This window comes from Penicillium longicatenatum (genome assembly GCF_028827895.1).
Source record: "Penicillium longicatenatum strain IBT 33135 chromosome Unknown contig_6_segment0_segment0, whole genome shotgun sequence".
In the NCBI taxonomy this organism is placed as follows: Eukaryota; Fungi; Ascomycota; class Eurotiomycetes; order Eurotiales; family Aspergillaceae; genus Penicillium; species Penicillium longicatenatum.
In genome coordinates this window covers 2345808-2365753 of record NW_026643123.1, presented here as the reverse complement: position 1 = coordinate 2365753, position 19946 = coordinate 2345808, and the positions used below count along the sequence as shown (strand labels likewise).

At 49.2% G+C, this 19946-nt stretch overlaps 11 protein-coding genes across 11 annotated transcripts; 6 read left to right on the top strand and 5 right to left on the bottom strand.

The window, feature by feature from the left end:
* Positions 1-631: 631 nt before the first annotated feature.
* N7484_009069 (putative alpha-1,6-mannosyltransferase subunit) lies at positions 632-1754 on the bottom strand (the record flags this gene model as incomplete). The annotated part of the gene is made up of 3 exons (XM_057119456.1): positions 632-859; positions 924-1357; positions 1469-1754. The coding sequence occupies 3 exons, from the start codon at positions 1752-1754 to the stop codon at positions 632-634; spliced, it is 948 nt and encodes a 315-aa protein (XP_056969011.1).
* Positions 1755-2792: 1038 nt separating this feature from the next.
* On the bottom strand, positions 2793-3476 carry N7484_009068 (mitochondrial 54S ribosomal protein bL28m; the record flags this gene model as incomplete). The annotated part of the gene is made up of 1 exon (XM_057119455.1): positions 2793-3476. One exon carries the CDS (start codon positions 3474-3476, stop codon positions 2793-2795), a length of 684 nt encoding a protein of 227 aa, XP_056969010.1.
* Positions 3477-3789: 313 nt separating this feature from the next.
* rvb1 (RuvB family ATP-dependent DNA helicase pontin) lies at positions 3790-5309 on the top strand (the record flags this gene model as incomplete). Its single annotated transcript, XM_057119454.1, has 3 exons — positions 3790-3933; positions 4017-4236; positions 4297-5309. The coding sequence occupies 3 exons, from the start codon at positions 3790-3792 to the stop codon at positions 5307-5309; spliced, it is 1377 nt and encodes a 458-aa protein (XP_056969009.1).
* Positions 5310-6001: 692 nt separating this feature from the next.
* N7484_009066 (v-SNARE protein VTI1) lies at positions 6002-6870 on the top strand (the record flags this gene model as incomplete). The annotated part of the gene is made up of 3 exons (XM_057119453.1): positions 6002-6181; positions 6306-6712; positions 6783-6870. 3 exons carry the CDS (start codon positions 6002-6004, stop codon positions 6868-6870), a joined length of 675 nt encoding a protein of 224 aa, XP_056969008.1.
* A 330-nt stretch (positions 6871-7200) lies between these two features.
* Positions 7201-8214, bottom strand: N7484_009065 (DSC3 family protein; the record flags this gene model as incomplete). The annotated part of the gene is made up of 1 exon (XM_057119452.1): positions 7201-8214. One exon carries the CDS (start codon positions 8212-8214, stop codon positions 7201-7203), a length of 1014 nt encoding a protein of 337 aa, XP_056969007.1.
* Positions 8215-8859: 645 nt separating this feature from the next.
* On the bottom strand, positions 8860-9615 carry isa1 (Fe-binding Fe/S cluster assembly protein ISA1; the record flags this gene model as incomplete). The annotated part of the gene is made up of 1 exon (XM_057119451.1): positions 8860-9615. One exon carries the CDS (start codon positions 9613-9615, stop codon positions 8860-8862), a length of 756 nt encoding a protein of 251 aa, XP_056969006.1.
* A 796-nt stretch (positions 9616-10411) lies between these two features.
* N7484_009063 (ARMH3 family protein) lies at positions 10412-12806 on the top strand (the record flags this gene model as incomplete). The annotated part of the gene is made up of 8 exons (XM_057119450.1): positions 10412-10495; positions 10565-10687; positions 10744-10824; positions 10877-11030; positions 11084-11196; positions 11244-11578; positions 11631-12038; positions 12086-12806. 8 exons carry the CDS (start codon positions 10412-10414, stop codon positions 12804-12806), a joined length of 2019 nt encoding a protein of 672 aa, XP_056969005.1.
* Positions 12807-13921: 1115 nt separating this feature from the next.
* N7484_009062 (MRG family protein) lies at positions 13922-15564 on the bottom strand (the record flags this gene model as incomplete). The annotated part of the gene is made up of 4 exons (XM_057119449.1): positions 13922-14082; positions 14133-14883; positions 14982-15219; positions 15410-15564. 4 exons carry the CDS (start codon positions 15562-15564, stop codon positions 13922-13924), a joined length of 1305 nt encoding a protein of 434 aa, XP_056969004.1.
* Positions 15565-16340: 776 nt separating this feature from the next.
* Positions 16341-16934, top strand: N7484_009061 (Cnl2/NKP2 family protein; the record flags this gene model as incomplete). The annotated part of the gene is made up of 1 exon (XM_057119448.1): positions 16341-16934. The coding sequence occupies one exon, from the start codon at positions 16341-16343 to the stop codon at positions 16932-16934; it is 594 nt and encodes a 197-aa protein (XP_056969003.1).
* Positions 16935-17641: 707 nt separating this feature from the next.
* On the top strand, positions 17642-18103 carry N7484_009060 (Ctf8 family protein; the record flags this gene model as incomplete). Its single annotated transcript, XM_057119447.1, has 1 exon — positions 17642-18103. One exon carries the CDS (start codon positions 17642-17644, stop codon positions 18101-18103), a length of 462 nt encoding a protein of 153 aa, XP_056969002.1.
* A 1014-nt stretch (positions 18104-19117) lies between these two features.
* Positions 19118-19636, top strand: N7484_009059 (Dabb family protein; the record flags this gene model as incomplete). The annotated part of the gene is made up of 2 exons (XM_057119446.1): positions 19118-19219; positions 19424-19636. 2 exons carry the CDS (start codon positions 19118-19120, stop codon positions 19634-19636), a joined length of 315 nt encoding a protein of 104 aa, XP_056969001.1.
* Positions 19637-19946: the final 310 nt, after the last annotated feature.

Below are 19946 nucleotides of genomic sequence, written 5' to 3'. Positions count from 1 at the left end.
TATCTCAACTCGACAAATACCCGGCCTCTTACAGCTACAAGTTGGGTAAGTGATTTCCACGTTTGCATTTCTCCCTCAACCACCTTATCTGCTTTGACTTTTTTTTTGGTTTGAACCACCCCGCTTTGTCATGATGAGAAAAATTGGTCCGTGTTTAGGAGGCGGCTTAAGACCCCGCTGCTTGACTACAACCCATTTGCGAGCAATCGCGTTTCTGATTTGTGTGGCTTTCAATTGCATTCAATACTACACTACGGATAATTGTTCACGTCGAAAGCTCAATACTGACTGCTCTCGACAGCCACACTCCCAGGCCAATGTTGTGAGAGAGCCTTAGTTCCTTATTACGTCCTATTCTCTGGGCTCTTACTTATGAGGCATGTATTCTATTAGTGAACATAAAGAAAATAATGATCATGTTTCCTTTCCTATGACTCCATGCATGCCATGACGATTGAAGCAATATCATCCCGCTATATGTGCAACACTCATCTATTACGCCAAGAAAGAAAAACACCGATCGAGTCAGACAATAAAATGTATGATCGTAAAGCAAATCCAAAAGCAATGGGTCTTCACTCCGAAAAGAGAACGCCCATTAAGCACCGGGAGAGAAGATTGGAATGCGAAGTTAGACACTCTTTATCTTTCTCTGCCACAGCATGTAATATGATTCCATTTCGACACACCCCTTGGCCTGAGCCTTATCACATCCCGGGAATCGAATAATAAAGTCACCGTCGGTATAGGTACCATCCGGACCAGCACCATATGAATCCTTGCTGTACGCATTCAGGACACGCTGGGGAACAATGGCCGTCCGAGCTAGCACAGTCGGGTGCCACTGCATGATATGATCCTACAACGTAGAGCAAGTCAGCCGTGAGCTCCAAATGACAATTCCCAGATTAAGCGAATCTTACCAATCCATGAACCTCCGCCTTTGCAAAGTTATAATTTCGAAACAGCGGATCAAACCACAGATCCAAGAAAAAGCGCGCAAAGTCCCCATTCTTTAGCACGAAGCTACTGGGACTTAGGTCTTCGCCATCTTGCGTGGTGATGAAGTCGATATCCTTCTCTTTCAGATGCGAGAATGTCCTGATAATACTATCGGGCGGGACGATGGGAACATCCTTCATGATTATCGATTCGAGCTTGCTTCGTTCCAAAAGGTGAGATTTGAGGGATTTCGTCGGATTCATGATAAGGGCATTTTGGTTTAGATGGAAGAAGTATGCAGCATTAGGGTGAGTAGCCATCGCGTGGCGGACAGCTGGTACCAAAGCCCAGCTTCTGGGTTGGTCGCCGACGGCTTCGTCATATTCAGATACAGATGCAAAGAAATTGGTATAGCCTGATTGAAATCGCAATGCGAAGTTAGCGGGGGGCTCCTTGTGCTGGAAGTTCAAAGCGCCAGCTAGCTAGCTATACTTGGTATAGCAACCCAGCCCATAGCATAACATACCATGTCGCTTCGCATAATCCTCACGATTGGTGATGATCTTGTTGATATAGCTCTCACTGAAACTTTCGCGATCCAACAATGTCACAATGACCACACCTGCCGTACCAGCCGGCGCCGCAGAAGACGAGCTCGAGTAGAGGTGTGTAAGAAGATAGAAGATCGAGAACACGGCGACCGCGAAAACAGCGACGGTCTTGAGCTGCTTCCTGCGATATAGCGGTAACCGAGAGGAACGGGCACCGGGGAGAGTGTGTTGGTTCTTTCGCGGAGGCAATGCGAATTGCATGGCGGGCGTATTATCCCCCGCGCTGGGGAGCTGAATGAGGACGCAGCGATTCGGAGGAGTGGTTGCGGGAGATCAAATCATCGCATGGAGCTTTCAGAGAAGAGAGAACTTGACTCACTGAAACGAGGGAGATGAGTTGCAAGGGAGAAGCGCAAATATTGGTGTTCCCTGGTTCCAATGACGAGACCGAATGCGGCGGGTCTTGGTGCGCATGCCAACGGCCTTGCAGCTTCACCAATCATCATTGGCCGTTTTTAGTTAGTTCATCGATTGCAGAGATAAACGAGATTTGGGTTTCAGGTTAATTGCATTTCTTATTGGTTCATCTCGGATGTCGGGACTCGGATATTACTACCATACATTCTGCAGATCCCTTGCACACCATGGCCTTATCTATTTCCTTAGTATTTCATGCCTCTGTTGCGGGAAGAAAGAATCCATAAAGGGATGAATGTCGGACTTAAGAGCAGTTCTAGGGACTACTTTAGCCAAGATTTGGTTCCAATTTTTGGAACTGCCCACCTGTGTAATCTTCCAGATGCACATCGGTATGAATGCTACATAACATAGCACCAGGATATATATATCGAGCATGAACCGTCAAAACCTTTGACCATCTCCAACCCCGCCTTGGACGGCCATTCCAACCTTGATTTTGTTTCCACAATGACAGTAATGTACCTATCTAAGGCACTCACAATCCAAAAAGTCGGACTCAAGGTTGTTACTTGGGCATATAATACCCGAAACAATCCAAAGAAAATGAGAGAGCGATGAAAACAGATGATATTGGAGTATAAATACACAGAAGTTCAAGTTTTAATATGCACGCCGAATCGCACTCATGCGAAGAGACCACCTAAATTCTCCAGGTAATATCGAAGACACAGGTGGTTGGTAAAAAGACAAAGGTAGTGGTGCTGAAGTAGGGTCCAGTTCGTCGCGATAATGGTACAATGGAGGAAGCGCCAGCCCCCAACAAGAGGCATCAATTCAAACATCAAAAACACATCCAGTGACCCAGCTGGATCAGCTGAGTTATTCCGCAGTTTCGGCCTTCTGGGCAAGCTGGGCAAGCCTCTGAGGATCGGCCTTGCCCTTCTGATGGGGCTTTGTGATCTGCTTGATGTTGAGTCGTTCCTCGATCGTGGCATTGATCTCCTCCTCCTTGCTCTTCATCCACTCCTCAAATGACTTGGGCTCCGGGATACCCAGTCTCTTGCGCTCCTCCCGGAATCGCTCCTGGATGACCGGGGTCTGCATAACCTTCCATCGCAGTTCCCACCCGAACATGCCGAGCTCCTGGATACGGGCGGGTTTGTCGCTGAGGAGGTAGTTGTCAAGACCACCCTCCTTAACAATTGTTCGTAGAGCACGGCGAGTGACCTTAATGAAGAGATCCTCGCCAAGCGCCTCACTAGGAATCTTCTTGCGGCGAACGTTGGGCTTCCAGCTTCGTCGTGTCTTGCCCTCGTTACGACCCTTGGAAATTTTGTTACCGAAGCGGATCATAGCACCGCCGTAAAGACCGGTATCGGCTTGCTTGTACCATTTTCGGGGCCCGAAGGGATAGGGCGGGATGTGCTCGGGGAGTTCCTTGGTGGTTTGCGGTGCGAATGTCGTGGAGAACGAGCGCTTGGAGGCCGATAAAGAGAGGTTACGGAAGGCCGATGCGAGGGAGAAGTGGCCGACCATGGTGGCTCTGGTCTGGACGCCTGCCATTGGGAAGGTTTAGACAGGTTCTGAGAGATGCACTTGTTAATTTGTGGACTTCAATGTCCCGTGGTAGGGAAAGCTGGAGTTATGAAGAATTTGGGGGACGCTGACCGCCTTCAGCGCGGCTCCGTGACTGGCGCAGATCCCTTGCTCGCGAATTTCGGGAAGAGCATTGGACCTGGGAAAAGGACGGCCCATCGCATCACTGCTTAGCTTCTTTGTTTGATTTATATATCGCTCCGTCGCCTCTCTGTTACATCTCCCCTGCTCCAACCCCCAATTTCTCCACCAAAGGCTCATAAAGCCGCATTTGCCCAACATGGTCCAAATCAGTGAAGTCAAGGGCAACTCGCGCGAGAACAGGACCGCCACGCACACGCACATCAAGGGTCTAGGCTTGCGCTCCGATGGCACCTCAGAAACATCCGGTGATGGATTTGTGGGACAGGCTGCTGCCCGAGAGGTTAGTTGTAGCTCCATTGAGTCGCTGAGATGGATGCGATGCACCGTGCAGACCGTGACTGACATTACTTTGCTTTCCAATAGGCTTGCGGCGTGATCGTCGACCTCATTAAGGCCAAGAAGATGGCTGGCCGAGCTGTGTTGCTCGCCGGTGGCCCCGGTACCGGAAAAACAGCGCTCGCTCTTGCTGTATCCCAGGAGCTGGGAACCAAGGTTCCATTTTGTCCTATCGTTGGCAGCGAAATCTACTCTGCAGAGGTCAAGAAGACAGAAGCTTTGATGGAAAACTTCCGACGAGCAATTGGTACGCGAAATGAAATACTTGCAACGGGCGATTTCTAGCGCGAGACTAACAGAACAATAGGTCTGCGAGTCCGGGAAACTAAGGAGGTGTACGAGGGTGAAGTGACCGAACTGACTCCGGAGGAGACTGAGAACCCGCTGGGTGGCTATGGACGAACTATCAGCCATTTGATCATCGGACTTAAGTCTGCTAAGGGCAGCAAGAAGCTCCGTCTGGATCCTAGCATCTACGAAGCTATCCAAAAGGAGCGCGTCACTGTTGGAGATGTCATCTACATCGAGGCCAACACTGGAGCGTGCAAGCGTGTTGGACGGTCCGATGCCTACGCAACTGAGTTCGATCTCGAGGCGGAGGAGTACGTGCCCGTCCCCAAGGGTGAGGTTCACAAGAAGAAGGAGATTGTGCAGGACGTTACTTTGCATGATTTGGATATGGCCAACGCCCGGCCACAAGGTGGACAGGATGTGATGAGCATGATGGGGCAGTTGATGAAGCCCAAGAAAACCGAGATTACCGATAAGTTGCGCCAGGAGATCAACAAGGTTGTGAACCGGTATATCGACCAGGGAGTGGCTGAGCTTGTTCCTGGTGTTCTCTTCATTGACGAGGTTCACATGCTTGACATTGAGTGCTTCACATACCTGAACCGTGCTCTCGAGTCCTCCATCTCTCCCATTGTCATCCTTGCCTCCAATCGCGGCCACACCGTCATCCGGGGCACTGACGACATCAGCGCCGCCCACGGCATCCCACCAGACCTGCTGGCCCGTCTCCTTATCATCCCCACTACCCCTTACAACCCTGACGAGATCAAGACCATTATCCGACTCCGCGCCAAGACCGAGGGCCTTAGTATCACCGAACCCGCCTTGGACAAGGTCGCTGAGCACGGCAGCAAGGTCAGCTTGCGGTACGCCTTGCAGCTGCTGACTCCAGCAAGCATTCTGGCCCGAGTCAACGGACACCCTAGTGGCATCGAGGTGGCGGACGTTGTCGAGTGCGAAGACCTTTTCTTGGACGCGAAGCGCAGTGCACAGATTGTTGCCCAGGACAGCAGCATGTTCTTGCAATAGAGGGAAAGTGGTGGAGTTTCTATGTCTGTATACCATGGGGTATTTCTTTGTTTATTGAAAAGGCGAAATGAGCTATTAAGGCCCGATCTTCTTTATGTTAATGCTATTGATGCTACACTATTTGCTTATTGTGGTTTTATGCGTAGACGCCTTTAGGCTGTCAGGTACCGACGTTTTAAGTGTTGATCGCCGAGAACGTGCACTTGCAGGATGCACTGATTTATCTTCTATCTTGAAGGCTGATACCATCAGTGAGTACCAGATAGTTCTGAGAGACTACCTGTGTCATTTGTAATTTAACAGGGAGCTATTAAATTACGCCTACTGGTAACTGTATATCTCTAGTGGGGATCCGTAGGCGCAACCCCGGCCGCAGTGACAATCACGTGCAGCTTATCGCCATCTCCAGCCTCCACCTGTCCATGTACCCCGTACTTACTGCCTGTCCCAGACTAAACCGTCGTGAGATATTGGTTTGCCGAACATTTTCCAGCGAGAATCAGTATTGCAAGGCTATACCGACACACAAATTCCGATAAGACTTGACCAAGCCACGACTAGTATAGTCATCATTGATAAAGGTGGAGCCTACGGTCTGATCATACGAAACAACCACCCTGCAGCCTGTCGCAACAGCGATCCCCATCTCTTCTCACTTTAGAATCGCCAACATCACAGACACACAGCTCAACATGTCGAATCCCCTGGACACGGACGCAGGCTCGGAGATGTTCGCCAGCTACGAGAACGAGCTCAAGCTGATACAAGCTGATCTGAACCAGAAGCTGGACCAGATCTCCGAAGTCAGCGGTGAGCAACGCAAATCCGCAATCCGCTCCGCAGAGCAAGTGCTGGATGAAGCAACAGAACTGGTAAGACTCGCCCCAGAGCCGCCAAATTGGTCTCTTTTTTTTGCTCTTCAGTGCCCCAGACAAGCTGGTCTCGGAGCATAGAGATCTACGATACAGATGTGAACTGACCTTCGGGTGATATTAGTTGGATCAAATGCGCATGGAAAAGCAAAACATTCCCTCCGAAGCTCGCTCAAAGATCAATATCCGCTTCCGCAATTACTCAACAGACATCGACGAGGTCAAGCGCAAGCTCAAGTCTCTTTCAGATGATCGCAAAGCCCTCTTTGGTGACCGGTACACCGACGAGCCTCAAGACGAACACCTGGAGCAGCGACAGCAACTTCTCTCTGGTACGGAGCGACTGGAGCGCAGCTCGGCACGGCTGCAGCAGAGCCAGCGGACAGCGCTAGAGACAGAGGATGTGGGGCGTGATGTGCTGGCCAATCTGTATGAGCAGAGACAAACAATTCAGCATACCAGAGACAACCTGCATCAAAGTGAGGGATATGTTGATACCAGTATTAAGACTTTGAGGGGTATGGCTCGTAGGTACTGTCCTCCTTTTCCCTCTGTGCATTACTTTTTACTTGGTTCTGGATTGATATTGATGATTTGATAGGATGGCTACGAATCGGATGATCACGATTGCTATCATTACACTGCTTGTCCTTTTGATTATCGCTGTTATTTACGGGAAGTTCCATTAGCGTTGCGGATTCCGGGCGTTTTGCTCTTTCTTTTCCTTGTACTTTTTGGACATGTATGCTAGCATTGCCGGGCTGTACCAGCTCTAGAGCTCTGGTCTATAGAAACCTGCGGTTGTAATCGAGCACTGACCTCATGAACCCATGTTGCATCCTATTACACCCGGGATCTAAGCTGACCATTCAATGCTCGGATTAACTATTCAAAGATTCATCACCTACAATCCGATCTGATCGGTATAAACAAAACAGTATTAGGGTATCACAAAGCACTCGCAGAACGCCTCAAAGCACCAAACCCCTATACAGTTCCAAGGCTAGGCATAAAATTGCCTAATTCATAATCCTCAAGGCCCCAAAAGCTGCATTGACAAGAACCCCCACAAAGACTGCGACCCCCTTCCTCCAAGACCAAACACCCTCCTCCCTCCGCAACCACATCGCACATCCAATAGGCCAAAAGAAGCCCATAACCGCACCCCAAAGCATATCGTCCATCGCACTTCTCGACCCCGACCCTAAACCCCCATCATCATCGCCACCACCCGCACCTTCACCCCCACCCATCATCCCCGCAGCAGTCGAACCCTCATCCATCCACCGATCTTCAAGATCGCGGAGCTCTTCACCACTAGGCATAGTGTCCGGCGTACGGGAGACAGACTGCACAGCCAGAAATTGTGACCGGAGAGCCGTTACTTCTGCAGCGGTAAAGCCTGCCGTTAGGAGACGATCAAAACCACGAGGTGCAGGGGTGGTAGTAATTTCAGGCGCGGCCGAGCGAGACGGAAAGACGGAGGAGCCGCTACGATGAGGGATTGTAGATGTAGAGAGTAACCTGGAGACATTTTCGTCTTCTTTCTGGCTTTGTAGCAACGTCGAAGCTACATCAGCTTCTGCAGCTAGATCGGCATCCGAAAGCGCGATATCGCCTATTGAGCAGTGTATGTATATTCTTGGGCGTTGGTCGCGAACAGGTTGTTTGCCTTTATCTCTGGACTTAGATTCGGAGGAATTTTCCGCGCCATTTTCCAGGCTTCCGTCCTGTTCTTCATCTTCTGCTGCGGATCGCGGAGTTCTAGATGGGGAAGGCGGGAGCTTGAGGGAGGTTGTTAGGGCGGTTGTATCTTCTATACCGCGGCCGGCGTAGATCAGGCGTAGGCGATGGGATGAGAGGGAGGATGGAAGCTCTGCGCGAATTAGTTGTTTGAGTCCTGCGCCTGTTGTGGTCTCCGGTTCTGGGACGTCGAGTGGGAGATCAGGGATCGAAGCAGAGAAGCGGACGGTTATGAGGAGGTCGGAGACGGAGTCATTTGTGTAGGGGGAAAGAAATGCTGTTGACCCCATTCTTGGTCACTCTATAATGAGGTTAGGGGCTATGTATAAATATGGAGGAATGGTGTATAGTTCAAGACCTTGGGGTAGTTGTCGTCTGTTACATTGTTCCGCCCCAATATGCCATCATGTGACATAATCATCGGCGTTAACGAGTTAACTTTTATCATTTTATTTAAAGTTATCACCATGAGAAAGTTAGATCTTTGCACATATTGATAGACGGATTTTAACTACATCAGTAATGAAACCACACGGATCAGTCTTGAAATCTACTGGTGGCGGTGTGGCTAGATCAATGTCCATTAGACTAGTCTATACAGATAATATAACATTTGGAATTCCACAGATATTTTGCATAGCAATGGAATGTAGAAATCCAGCGAGCCTTATAGCTTCGTGACAAGTTACAATGAGCCCACGATATCCGCCCTCGGCCTCCTCTTGAACACAGAGTGAGTAATGCGGGCAAAAACGATTGAACATAGAGAAAATTGCATCGACTGGATATCAAGCGTATGTACTTGACCGAGCAAAGCGGCCATGAGTCCCAAAAATCGTAACATGATAAAAATAAAAACACCGTCCGATGCACCGAAGGAAGACGCCGAAAATCTAAAGGAGACATGTCGAAATAGTGCTTAAACCATGAAAGATTCACCGCATCCGCATTGTTCCTCTGTTACCGGTTAGTACATCTTGGCGAAGCAATGCCTCACTGGAGAAAGGCTTTTCAGGGAATGACTCACTAATGTTGGGGTTGCGGAAAACAAATTTTCTGCTCAGCTTATCTTCTTGCCAGTCCATCTCACTGCCAATAATGCTAAACAGGGCCTTGCTGTCGATCAAAACCTTCACACCGTCCTGCTCCACCACTTCATCGAACTTGGCCGGCTTCTCCACGTACTCAAGATGGTAGGCTAGACCCGAGCAGCCTCGGTTTTTCACTCCAACGCGGATAAACTTGGGCTCGGGCTGGTCCATAAGCTTGCGTAGTTGCTCAGTGGCCTGGGTAGACAGCTTCATGGCTGCCTTTCGTGCCCGCAATGGCCGACGAGGCTTGCCGGTCTTGGTGGCGGTTGTGGATGAGGCGGGTTTGGGAGTTTGAGCATCGCTTTCCCGAGCAGTGCTAGAGGCTGTTGATTTTGTTTGTGATGGGGAGGTCTGTAAGTTCTCTGCAGGAAGAGGGAAATCGGCGGAAAGCAGGGAGTCTGAGCCACTGGTGCTTCGGGGAAGCGGAAAAGATGTAGGCAGAGAGTGTGGACGGTAGGCGGTCGCAGTTTGCATGTCACGCTTGGAAGATTGGTAGGCATTTCCGTATGATGAGAAGCACCGCAAGGCGGGGGAGCATAGTGTAGCCGAGGGCTTTACCCATCGGAGAACTGTGGCGGATGATGTCACAGGGCGTTGCATGGTGGTGGTGGAGGTGAAAGTGATGGTCGAGAAATAGGTGTAAGGTTGAAGGGAGCCTCGACGAAAATTGGCTATGAAAACATAAGAATGTCGAATTCAGTGGTAGATGTGTTGGTGAATTCAAAAACGAGAAGGGGAGAAGAGTTGTTTGATCAAGTTCCCCGGTGACTTCTCGGGCGCTTAAGTAAGTCTGGTTGCATGATCCGGCTTCAGCCAATCACCGTCGAGGTGTTTCTACACACGGTGGCGCCACTCTTGATTTGAAATGCACGGACTGGAGAAGGAAACTAATGTAAACGGTATGGATACCTTGGTAGTGAGGACCCAGGGAGATCCTATCACTCCTATTGGACTTCATTTCAAATCAATTCACTTTTGATTTCATCACAACCTTGAATGGATTAGATAATCAAGCGTTTATCGGCAGCTGAGTCATCTCTCCTTCCGCGGCAAAGGTGAGTTCTTGCCCGATTTCCGGAGCAGCGCCGCCTCCATATGAGCGCGTCCAGCCCATATCGAAGCAAGAATAGTTAGTAGATAGTCAATAAGCTCATCTGTAGCACCTTTCCATATGCTCTATACATGAGCCTTCATTAAATTTATTGAATCTATCTAAAAATATCCAACCCCTTGTACCTGTAACATCCAAAATCAAATTGAAAGGACATGTGGCTGGATCCGCTGACAAAGTGGCTGGTGCCTTGGCCACTTGAGATGCACACTCGAAGACACACTTCCCTCCATACAAATAATATTTAATGCTTCGGGGATCGGTCTGCAGATCATCTGAGACATTATGGAAGCTTCGCCCCTTACGCAGCAGACGAGACCGGAAATTTTCCAACCAAAAATCGTCCAGCTCTACGAGGCACTGTTCAAAGTATGCCCCCACGTCGCCAGGCCCTGGTTTCTCCAATCTGATAGAGCCGCATATACTGACCACCCCCAGGCCACTGAAGATGCGGAACACTCTGAAGGGTTCTGGCGAGAGTTCTTTTTGCTGCCACCAGATGGACGCCAGCTGCATGTCCTACTAGACAAGTTGAGCCCCGACGAGACATTGGGTTTGCAGGTTAGCTTTTTAAGCCCCCGAGCCACTCCACATGTTCAGGGAACTGATTAAATTAGACGCAAACTCAACATCTCTTTGCCCGGGCGATCCGTGAAGCTGCAGCTGGGGTCGCGCCAATGGACTCCTATGCACTAGATGTGAGTGCCCCGCTATTGTGATTCAATAATATCAATGGCTGATGACATCCAGACTTTGGCCACGTTTTTGACCAGTATTCTGAGCAAAAAATACACCAACCCCAGCTCGGATGTGATCAGTGTTCTCGCCGGCCTTGACGAAGTTGACCGTGTCATCTCAGAGTTTGTCTCCGTTTTAGACGGTATCATTCGTAATGGATCCAGCTGTGGGTATCCGTAGCACACCTTGTATATCAAAAATACTAATCTTCATTTATAGTGGAGTTGCGGCGCAGGGCGATCCGAGTCGCCATTGCTATGACAAGCGGGGCATACAAGACCAGCATCGTCTCCTATTTCACACATCGGGATCTGTTCCCATCTCTGATGAAGGTATGGACGATTTATCACTCTTAACGTCATTTTTCTAACGAGAGTAGTATGTTCACGACTCTGATACCCCTATGCAAGTGTTCGATCCATTTCTTCTTCTGGGGCTCTTGGCGAACTACAACAAATTCGAATTCCAAAATCTCTATCAGCTTCGACTCGATGATTTTGTCAATGAGTCAAGCATTCAACAAATTGTCAAAGGTGTTGGCCTCGCCTGTGGTGGTCTGCGCAACGGCTACATTGCCGTGCAGGACGACATACCCGAAGGCTGGTCCTTGACAAACACTTTGATCTTCTTCGGGCTTCGGGCTCTCGCGCCTGGTGCGCGGGATAAGGCAAATCCACCTAGTGCGGAGGAGGCCAAGGTCATGTTTGCTGCTTTGTAAGGTCCCTGTCGACGTCACCAATTAGTGCAGATACTGATATTACACCAGACCCGCCCAAGAAGCGGCCATCCTGATGGCCACATATGACTTTGCGAACTCGAACAAACTATTTGGTTACCACATGGTCCACCATATCCCCGAAAAGAACGAGGAATCTCCCTTTTCTAGTTTTCTTTCCCTGTCATCATACCTTTTACAGCACGCCTATCGATCCTCGCGGGTAGCTCACTATGCCGAGCTGAGCATGTTCACCTTACGTATACTCGTTGAGGACCCAACTCTCTGCAAACACATCTGCAGTGAAGATGGGAAACGCAAAGTGCGGATCTGCCGTCAGAAACAGCCATACCTCCCAGTTGTTGGTGGAGACCGGGTGCTCGCCACTGTCATCTTCGATGTAATGATCGACACAATCACGCATAACCTTCGGCGGCGGTTAGACGTCAACATCTATAGGTATGTACCCGATATCTCATAATTAGACACAGACTAACAATTCTTAGCCACACCATTGCCGTCACATTGCGCCTCCTAACATACCTTTCAATGAACAAAATCCGACTAAACTACCACTGGTCCGAGCTCTGGCGCACTCTTCTGTCCCTCATGCGCTTCTTAACAACATACGCTACCGATCTAAACACCAACCCCCAAATCCACACACTAACCAGCTCCCTCGCCGACCTCCTCGCCTTCTGCGTCTCTGGTGGCGACACCTTCCTCCCTGACCCAGCCTCCTACGACGACCTATTTTACAAGCTCGTCGAGACCGGCCCCGTCATCTCCAATTTCAGAAACGTCTACGCGCTCAATCACTCAACAGGAACGCCGGGCTCGTCCTCAGCCACCCCACTGCCAGACGCAGCAACGACCCAGAAGAACGATCTCCACGCAGCAGCCATGGATACTCTTCTCAGTGTCTCGACGCACTTCTACACGCTTCTCTTCCAGTCTGATGGATCGGATCCCACGGCACATTCGGCTGCAGCTGCCAGTCCCAACCCAGAAGGCGAGCCTACACCCGTGGCCTTGCCTTCAATCAAGAAGAAGAATCTCAGCCCACGGGAGGTTCATCGAATCATCAAGCAGGGTTATGAGACGCTAAGTATTCAGCCGCCGGAGGGGTTGAGTGCGTGGTCTAGATGGAGAGAGACAGACTGGAAGACTGAGTTGAAGAAAGCGGCAAGGGTTGCTGTTGATGATGCGAGGCAACTGGTTGCGTAAACTATACTTGGATTCCCCTTTTCATTCTGTTTTTTCCAGGTACAAGCTGGCTTGGTTGAGGAATATTGATGCAATTGCATATGTGGATGTGAAAGAGTCGATTGGGCGGTATGGATGGAGCACTGTGTATAACCTGCCTTTTCCAGCCTGATTCACAGGCTTTGGACTTCTTCCCTATTCTCTGAGATATCCAGTAGAAATTCATTGAAACATTGGCATTAATGGAAGTGTACATATAGCCACGATAGATCCAATATTATTAGAACGGGAGGAGATGCCTACAGTCCGTGCTCGAGGCGGCGTGTCGCTGTAATGGAGATACACTGGCTTGATGCCTAAGGTAGGTCAATGGTGTTCATGACTGGAGATCTAGTAGGTACACAGAAGCAGGAGAAGGAGGTTACTGCGAGAATGAAAATTTTAAAAAAGTTGAGACGCCCCGGGTCATTCACATAACTACCAGAGCACACGACATTGATAGATCAAAACATTAACAAAGAAAAAACTGTACATTGGACCGAGAGCTGCCGAACCACTTCTACTCAGCCTCAGTCGCAAGACATACTGCCCGAAGAAGTATTTTTTTAGTTCCACCTGAGCCATATGGCTAATTTTGAAAGCTCGTTGTGGGAGCGACCTGCACTCGTCTTCCATGTCTGTTTGGGCTAAGCGTCCAGGGAGAAGACCCTGTTTGTGAGAGTGGCTGGTTCTTGAAAAGGAGGAGAGCAACATACTCTATCGCTACATCAGGAACCTACTCGGCACTATAGACGTGTAAGGGCACCTTGTAACAACGGCAGATGTAGCCTCCCTGGGTAGATAGGGCGAATGAAACATTGAGATACCTTCATTCTCTCTTGTTACATTTGAGTATGCGCTATTGAAGACGAGCAGTACTGTTAAATTATGCACCATCTGCTACTTTTTTAGCATCTTTAACCGGCCTAGACTGCTTATGGATGCATATACAGGGTTACGTGTGTGGAAGCAGGAGAAAGAGGTTATTGTAAGAATTAAAAATTTAACAATAATAAGACGCTCCAGGCCCATAATACAAACACTCAAACAAGTGGAAATAATAAATGATAACACATATCAGGTTGAGAATTACCAGATTATTCTTCATCCTCGACCTCGGTGGCAAGCACATACTTTCCAGGGAAGTACTTCTCCGAGTTACGGCTGAGCCAGATGGCAAATTTGGAAAGTTCTTCGTGAGAGCGGCCTGTGCTCTTGTACTCCATATTTGTCTGGGCTAAGAGCTCAGGAAGAATGCCTTGGTAATGTTAGAGTGGAAGGTTGTTGGACAGGGGGGGAGGAACATACTGAGGAGCCGGATGAGGTGCTCAGCACCATAGACATGGAGAGGCGTCTTCTCCTTGTTGCCGAAGAATCTCTTCTTCAGGACGCGGTATTGATGGCGCTCATAACGGTAAAGGAGGAGTTTATCGATTACGACTTCGAAGTACTCGGACAGGCCGGCGATGATTTCATCCATGACGCTAATGTCGAAGGGGTGGCGCTTGGGGACCTCATCGGCGCGCCAATCCTGGAGGATTTGATAGACAGACTTGTCATGAGGCAGTTGAACAACGGAGGCGTTTTTGGTGACGCGCTCCCAGTCATCGACAATCAGTGATTTAAGATTGTCCGGCATGACGATTCGGATCGAAGGGCGTGCTTGGAAACTCTCTTCCTGCTCTGATGTTAGATCGGCGATCCATTTGGGTTTGACCACTCCATTGTGGCGAACAGGCTTCCAGAAGTCTTCGGAAGTCTGCGCTAGGGCAACATCCGCGGATTGTTGGGTGTGCCCCGGGATATCTTCTGTAGAAGCACCTCTGATCGCATTCATCAGCTGCAGCAGGTTTGCATCCGTCGCAGTGTTGTATGCCGTGGCTGGTAGTGTGATACCGTCGTAGCAAAGGGAGTGCAAAACGGTGCCATAAAGCAATCTGTAGCCCTCGGGCATGGGGGCTCTCGACCGAACGACGATGAAATAGGGAGGCATGATGACGTGTAGCACAATTGGAAGGGAAGGGTGGCGAAGGGAAATGGATGGGGAAAAGAAAGAGAACTGGGGAGAGGAAGAGGAAGAGGATTGGGGAGAGTGAGGTGCAGCGTAGAAAAACAACAGCCACGACAATTAAGCGGAAATGAAATATGGCGACTCACTCTTTCAATATCATTGTCCCGAGCACGCTTGTTGCCCCGACCAGAGACAGAGTTACCACGCTCCTCGCTGTCCCGCACAGAACTGCGCTCTGACATGGCCCGCTTTTTAGTCGCGCTGCCAGGCTTCACGTTCTTTGCCCGAAGAGAAGCTTCAGCATCACGGCGTATATTGGCAGCTAGCTCACGGTTCTCGTCGCTCCATTTGCGCAACCGGTCCTCAAGAACCCAGTCGTCCCAGCTGCAAACTACTTGTCAATAACGTGATTCCCGAGCGGACGACATTCAAGCATACCGCCTATCCTTCCTTTGTGTGGTTCAGTACTGGACCCCAGGCAGAGTTTGCAGGTAGGGCAGGGGACACGAACTCTCCCAACACATGGACGGGGCGACATGCTGATGAAAAAGACAGATGCTCATGAGGAACTTACGTGTTCTTCCACCCTTTATAATGCACCAGGTACTCGAACGGGCTCTTCTTATCCGAGGAATCCTTGTGCCGCACGTCAAGGATCTTGGCCTCGTAAAGGATGTCATGGTGGAAACATAGGACCTTCTCGTCCTTGGCATAATTGGTTGGGGCCATCCTGACAAGAATATAGGCAAATGGGGGAAATGAAGAGAAAACAGGGGGAACCAGGGGATCTTGGGACCGTGACGAGAAGAGAAAGTGGAAGGGAAGGAGAGCCTCCAAGAGTTGAGGTCACCGTCGCCGCGCCACCTACGCTGACTTAGCGACTTGGACCACGTTAAGCCTCCTCGATTTGGGAAGGATATACAGACGGCTGAAAGTGCAGCGTCCCTCGACTCGACCACAAAAGAGAATGCCTTCAGGCCCACGCCGTTCCAGTTCCACGGAGCACCCGATTTCTTGATAATGCACGACAACAACTCGTTCACACGAAGTATGAAGCTCAGACACTGGTCATGTGTCGATGGTATCGCTCTCCTTACGCTAGTACCTTGAAATTTCCGGTTCAAACACTGGAATCCGGGATTACTGGATGGATTGTATTGTTGCGGGTAAGAATCGGAGGTGTGAAAAGGCGGAAATCGCCCCTTGGAGAGAAGACACTGGGTCCACGCGGGAACAATCCACCGTCCACAACCACTGCGGCTACAACCAACTGATTGCCACGTTAATCCCTGAAGATCAAGACTGCTGGGATTGAAGCACGAATTGTGACTTCAGGAAATTTGAGCATCCAACGCGCCAGCAACTTTTCTCCACCTGGCACGACGCGTTGACACGCGATCCTTGGCGACACAACAAATTGCCAGTTTGAATACCGTGGTCATTACGTGTTATATTGCCATTCAAATATATCTGAACGCGTTGGGGATATTATCCTTAAATTCACCATGGCACCTTCCGAAGAGTCCATCCTGAGCAACTTCCTGCTTACCCCAGCCCCGCTGCCAACAATATTGTCCCTGCAGAAATTCACAGAACTTTTCCCTAAACGTCTAAGGAATCACCCGCATATCAGGGCTTTGTACCGGGAGTTACAGCAAACCCGGGAACATGACATGGATCAGGTAAATGAAAACATCGACACTGAGATCCATCAGGGCGATCGTCAAAGAGCAGAGCTCCACAAAGCTAGTCTCACAGCTGGCGTGGAAGCAGCCAATGACGATGAGCAACGGGAGGTTGACATGGATCTTCATCTATTTGGGCAAAGTGTGCCTAATCCCCAGAATTATCATTCGGTGGAGAGTCTTCTGGCTGAAATGGAGATTGCTTGCACCCATATTGAGCGAGAGATTGCTGATATTGACCGTGAAGCTACTGGCCTAGTAGCAGAACTCAACACGGCTGTGGGAGATATGAGTGATCTTCGATATGGAAAATTTGCCGGTCCTGCATCGGCGAGGGATGTGGCAGAGCAAAGTATTGAAGGTCTGCAGAATCTGGAGGATACTTGTTATCAAAAGAGCTTGCCAGAAGCTTGATGGTATCCAAATTCATGGGATTAATACCACAATTTTCAAGCCATTCAGACCTCCTGCCCAACCAAGGTAGGCAGCCTGGGTTTCAATCAGGAGTCTAGAGCTAACTCTGAACTAGACCTTTGTGCCTGACCTGGAAATCCACATCTTACACGGAATTTTGAATACGAGCCACAAGAGCCAAAAGAGCCAAGAGAGCCGCGGTAGGTCCGTCTGAGCTCAAGACACCAGAAATTCGGTTGGTCTGGACTGGATTCCAGCTATTCTGTCGAGACTGACAAATGCTTGATAGAAGCAGCATATTTGTCCAAACTACCTACCGTGAGGCTCTATCTACTCTTGCTCGGGTCAAATGAAGAGTGTCTCACTGACCGTCAAACGACCCTATCGGGCCCACTCGTACAAACGCATAAAACTCATGTGAGAATAAACGGCTGATTATGCCTCACTTGGCACTGTTTACTAGCATTTCTTCCAATGTATTACTAGAGACTGCACACTTGTTGCAAATGCGATCCAATAATCTTGAACAAAGCTTGCTAAAAATGCACTAAATTATAATTATGTTCTAGATTCCATGCCTTCTGACGACTGAAACTACTTCCGTCTGCGGTATGATTGCACATGTGGGGTCAAACGCGACCCGCGTCGCGTCAGCCTCACCAAATCTCTACATGAACCAACCACCAGAACCCTCATCATAAACCACCATGCCTTCGATACGCCTCCATCCTCAATCCTCGTCCTCGGCAGAAAAGACTCCTTATCCTGTCACCAATCCCCTTCCTCAGCTCCTCCAAACCCCGTCAGGCCTCGCGCTGCTCGAGCTCCAAGGCACAATCAATCTCCCCTCCACAGAACAAGATGAATATGATACTACACCGGCGCCCCAATCGCCGAATGGCGTATCCTACGAGACTCCGATCGGCAAACTCATGTTCCCGGATTACTCTACCCTGAATCCCGACGACACCAAGTGGATGAAACGCGCATATCTCTATGTGGGTCGGTACCAGCGCATGACCGGGGAAGTGAAGAAATTGCCCAAGCCAATTGCTTTATTGCAGAAGCGGGCTTCTTCGTCTACGGAGATTGAGGATTTAGAAGTTGTGGAAATTATTCGGTACAAGGTGTTCTTCAAGAATCGACCGGAACCTGTGAATAATATCTGATCAGCTCTGCTGGCTTGGAGCTGATATACTCTGGGTATTTCTGAAAGGGGGTTATGCTCACGAACGCCGCTCAAATCGGTTTCTGCTCCAGTGATGTCCACATCTACGTCTGCCAACTGGGTGGCTTCGGCTTTCTGGATGGGTTCAGAGTGACCGCTGGCATGACCATCATGGTGGAACTTCGACCTGAGCTTCTCGGTTCGTACTCTTTATAAGCCTGCAATGGGCTAGATTTATACAGCGGCGACAAGGACAGCTGTCTCTTCCTTAGGTCTCTTTTGTGAATAATGGGCCATAGAGACACGGTCCTCAGAGAGATTGGACGCAATGTCTTCCTACAAGGTCCACTAGAAGCCGTGAAAGGCTTAATGATAAGATGACGGAATGAATTCATAATTGGTACTACGAATTTTGTTATAGTATGAGCTGTATCGCCCATATCGACCTAATGCAAGCCATTTGTGTGCTACACCCTTTTGCCTTCAAAAAGTTTAGAGCTATGGAACATATTTGACTCGGAGAATTCAATTGAAACCTTTCCAGCATATTTCGTCGAGAAATATACGTATGATACATGTTGACCCGTGAGCTGGTCCTGCAGTAACCGGGCGGAATTAGTCCACCAACAGCACTGGAAGAATTCCGCACTCCCAACGCCGAACAAAACATAACCACAACTGCAAGTACCAATTGGACTGGAAAAACAACAAAGTTCGAGAGGATTCCATGGTAAATAGCAAGTATACTGAGAATTCTCATATTGAAAAGTACCTGGAAAACCACAGTCAATCTAGTATAACACTCGCCGACCGATCCCGACCCGTCGGAACGTCATCAAGAAACCCCGCAGGTACCGAAGATCTGAACCCGAACGCATGTACATTTCCAATTGCGCATATAAAGAGCCCCTCAATGCCCCGCCCAGCTTTACGTTTACCATTACTACCATCCACACCGTCCCTTTGCAATATTTCTACCAGACCTCACTTCTACCGGACATTCACATCCGCAGCTATGGCACCCATCGAGCGCATCACCCTCTTCAAGATCCCCAACGAGGCTGATCAGGACCGTCTGCTGGAGCAGTATAAAATTTTGGCTAAGACTGCTACTAAGGTGTGTTTTTTATTCACTTTATCCTGTTCTCTTACCCGGAAACCGGGCTGTGTATGGACCCCTTCGGTTCAATTCATTGCCGGTTCGGTTTGCCTACATGTTCATTGTCTATTTGGACAGTTGTTGCTTTCTCATTGAGATTGAGGAATATCTTATATGTTAAACTAAAAAGAATTACAAACTAACATTGAACTTTCAATATAGGACGGAAAGCCTTATATTGTCTCCGCCGCCGTCGGAAAGTCCATTCCTGATCCCCGCAACCGCGGCTTTAACATCTCCGTTAAGACTACTTTCGCTTCGATGGAGGATATGAAGTACTACGACACAGAGTGCGAGGCTCACAAGGCACTCAAGGCTCTTGTGGGGCCGATCAAGGAGGATGTTATGACTACTTTCTACGAGAATATTCTTTAAAAGGTTAAGCTACATGATGTGGGGAAATGATGATGAGATTGTACATAGAGTCTTTCTTCCGAACAGGACTAAAAAACATGATTCATTCCGGATGTACACTGCATACATCTAGTATGCTTCCTGAGTCAAAAGGTTGCAGTCCAGAGAGCCGAAGAAAAAGTAGTAACACAAACAAAAAGAAATAGGAAACGAAAACACCTATGCCTTCTACTGGCATGCTGGAACAACGGCTAGAACAGTACAAGTCGTAAAAGATGGAGAGAATCGTGGTGAACGGCTAATGAAGAGGACAGCAAATATCCGGCACATG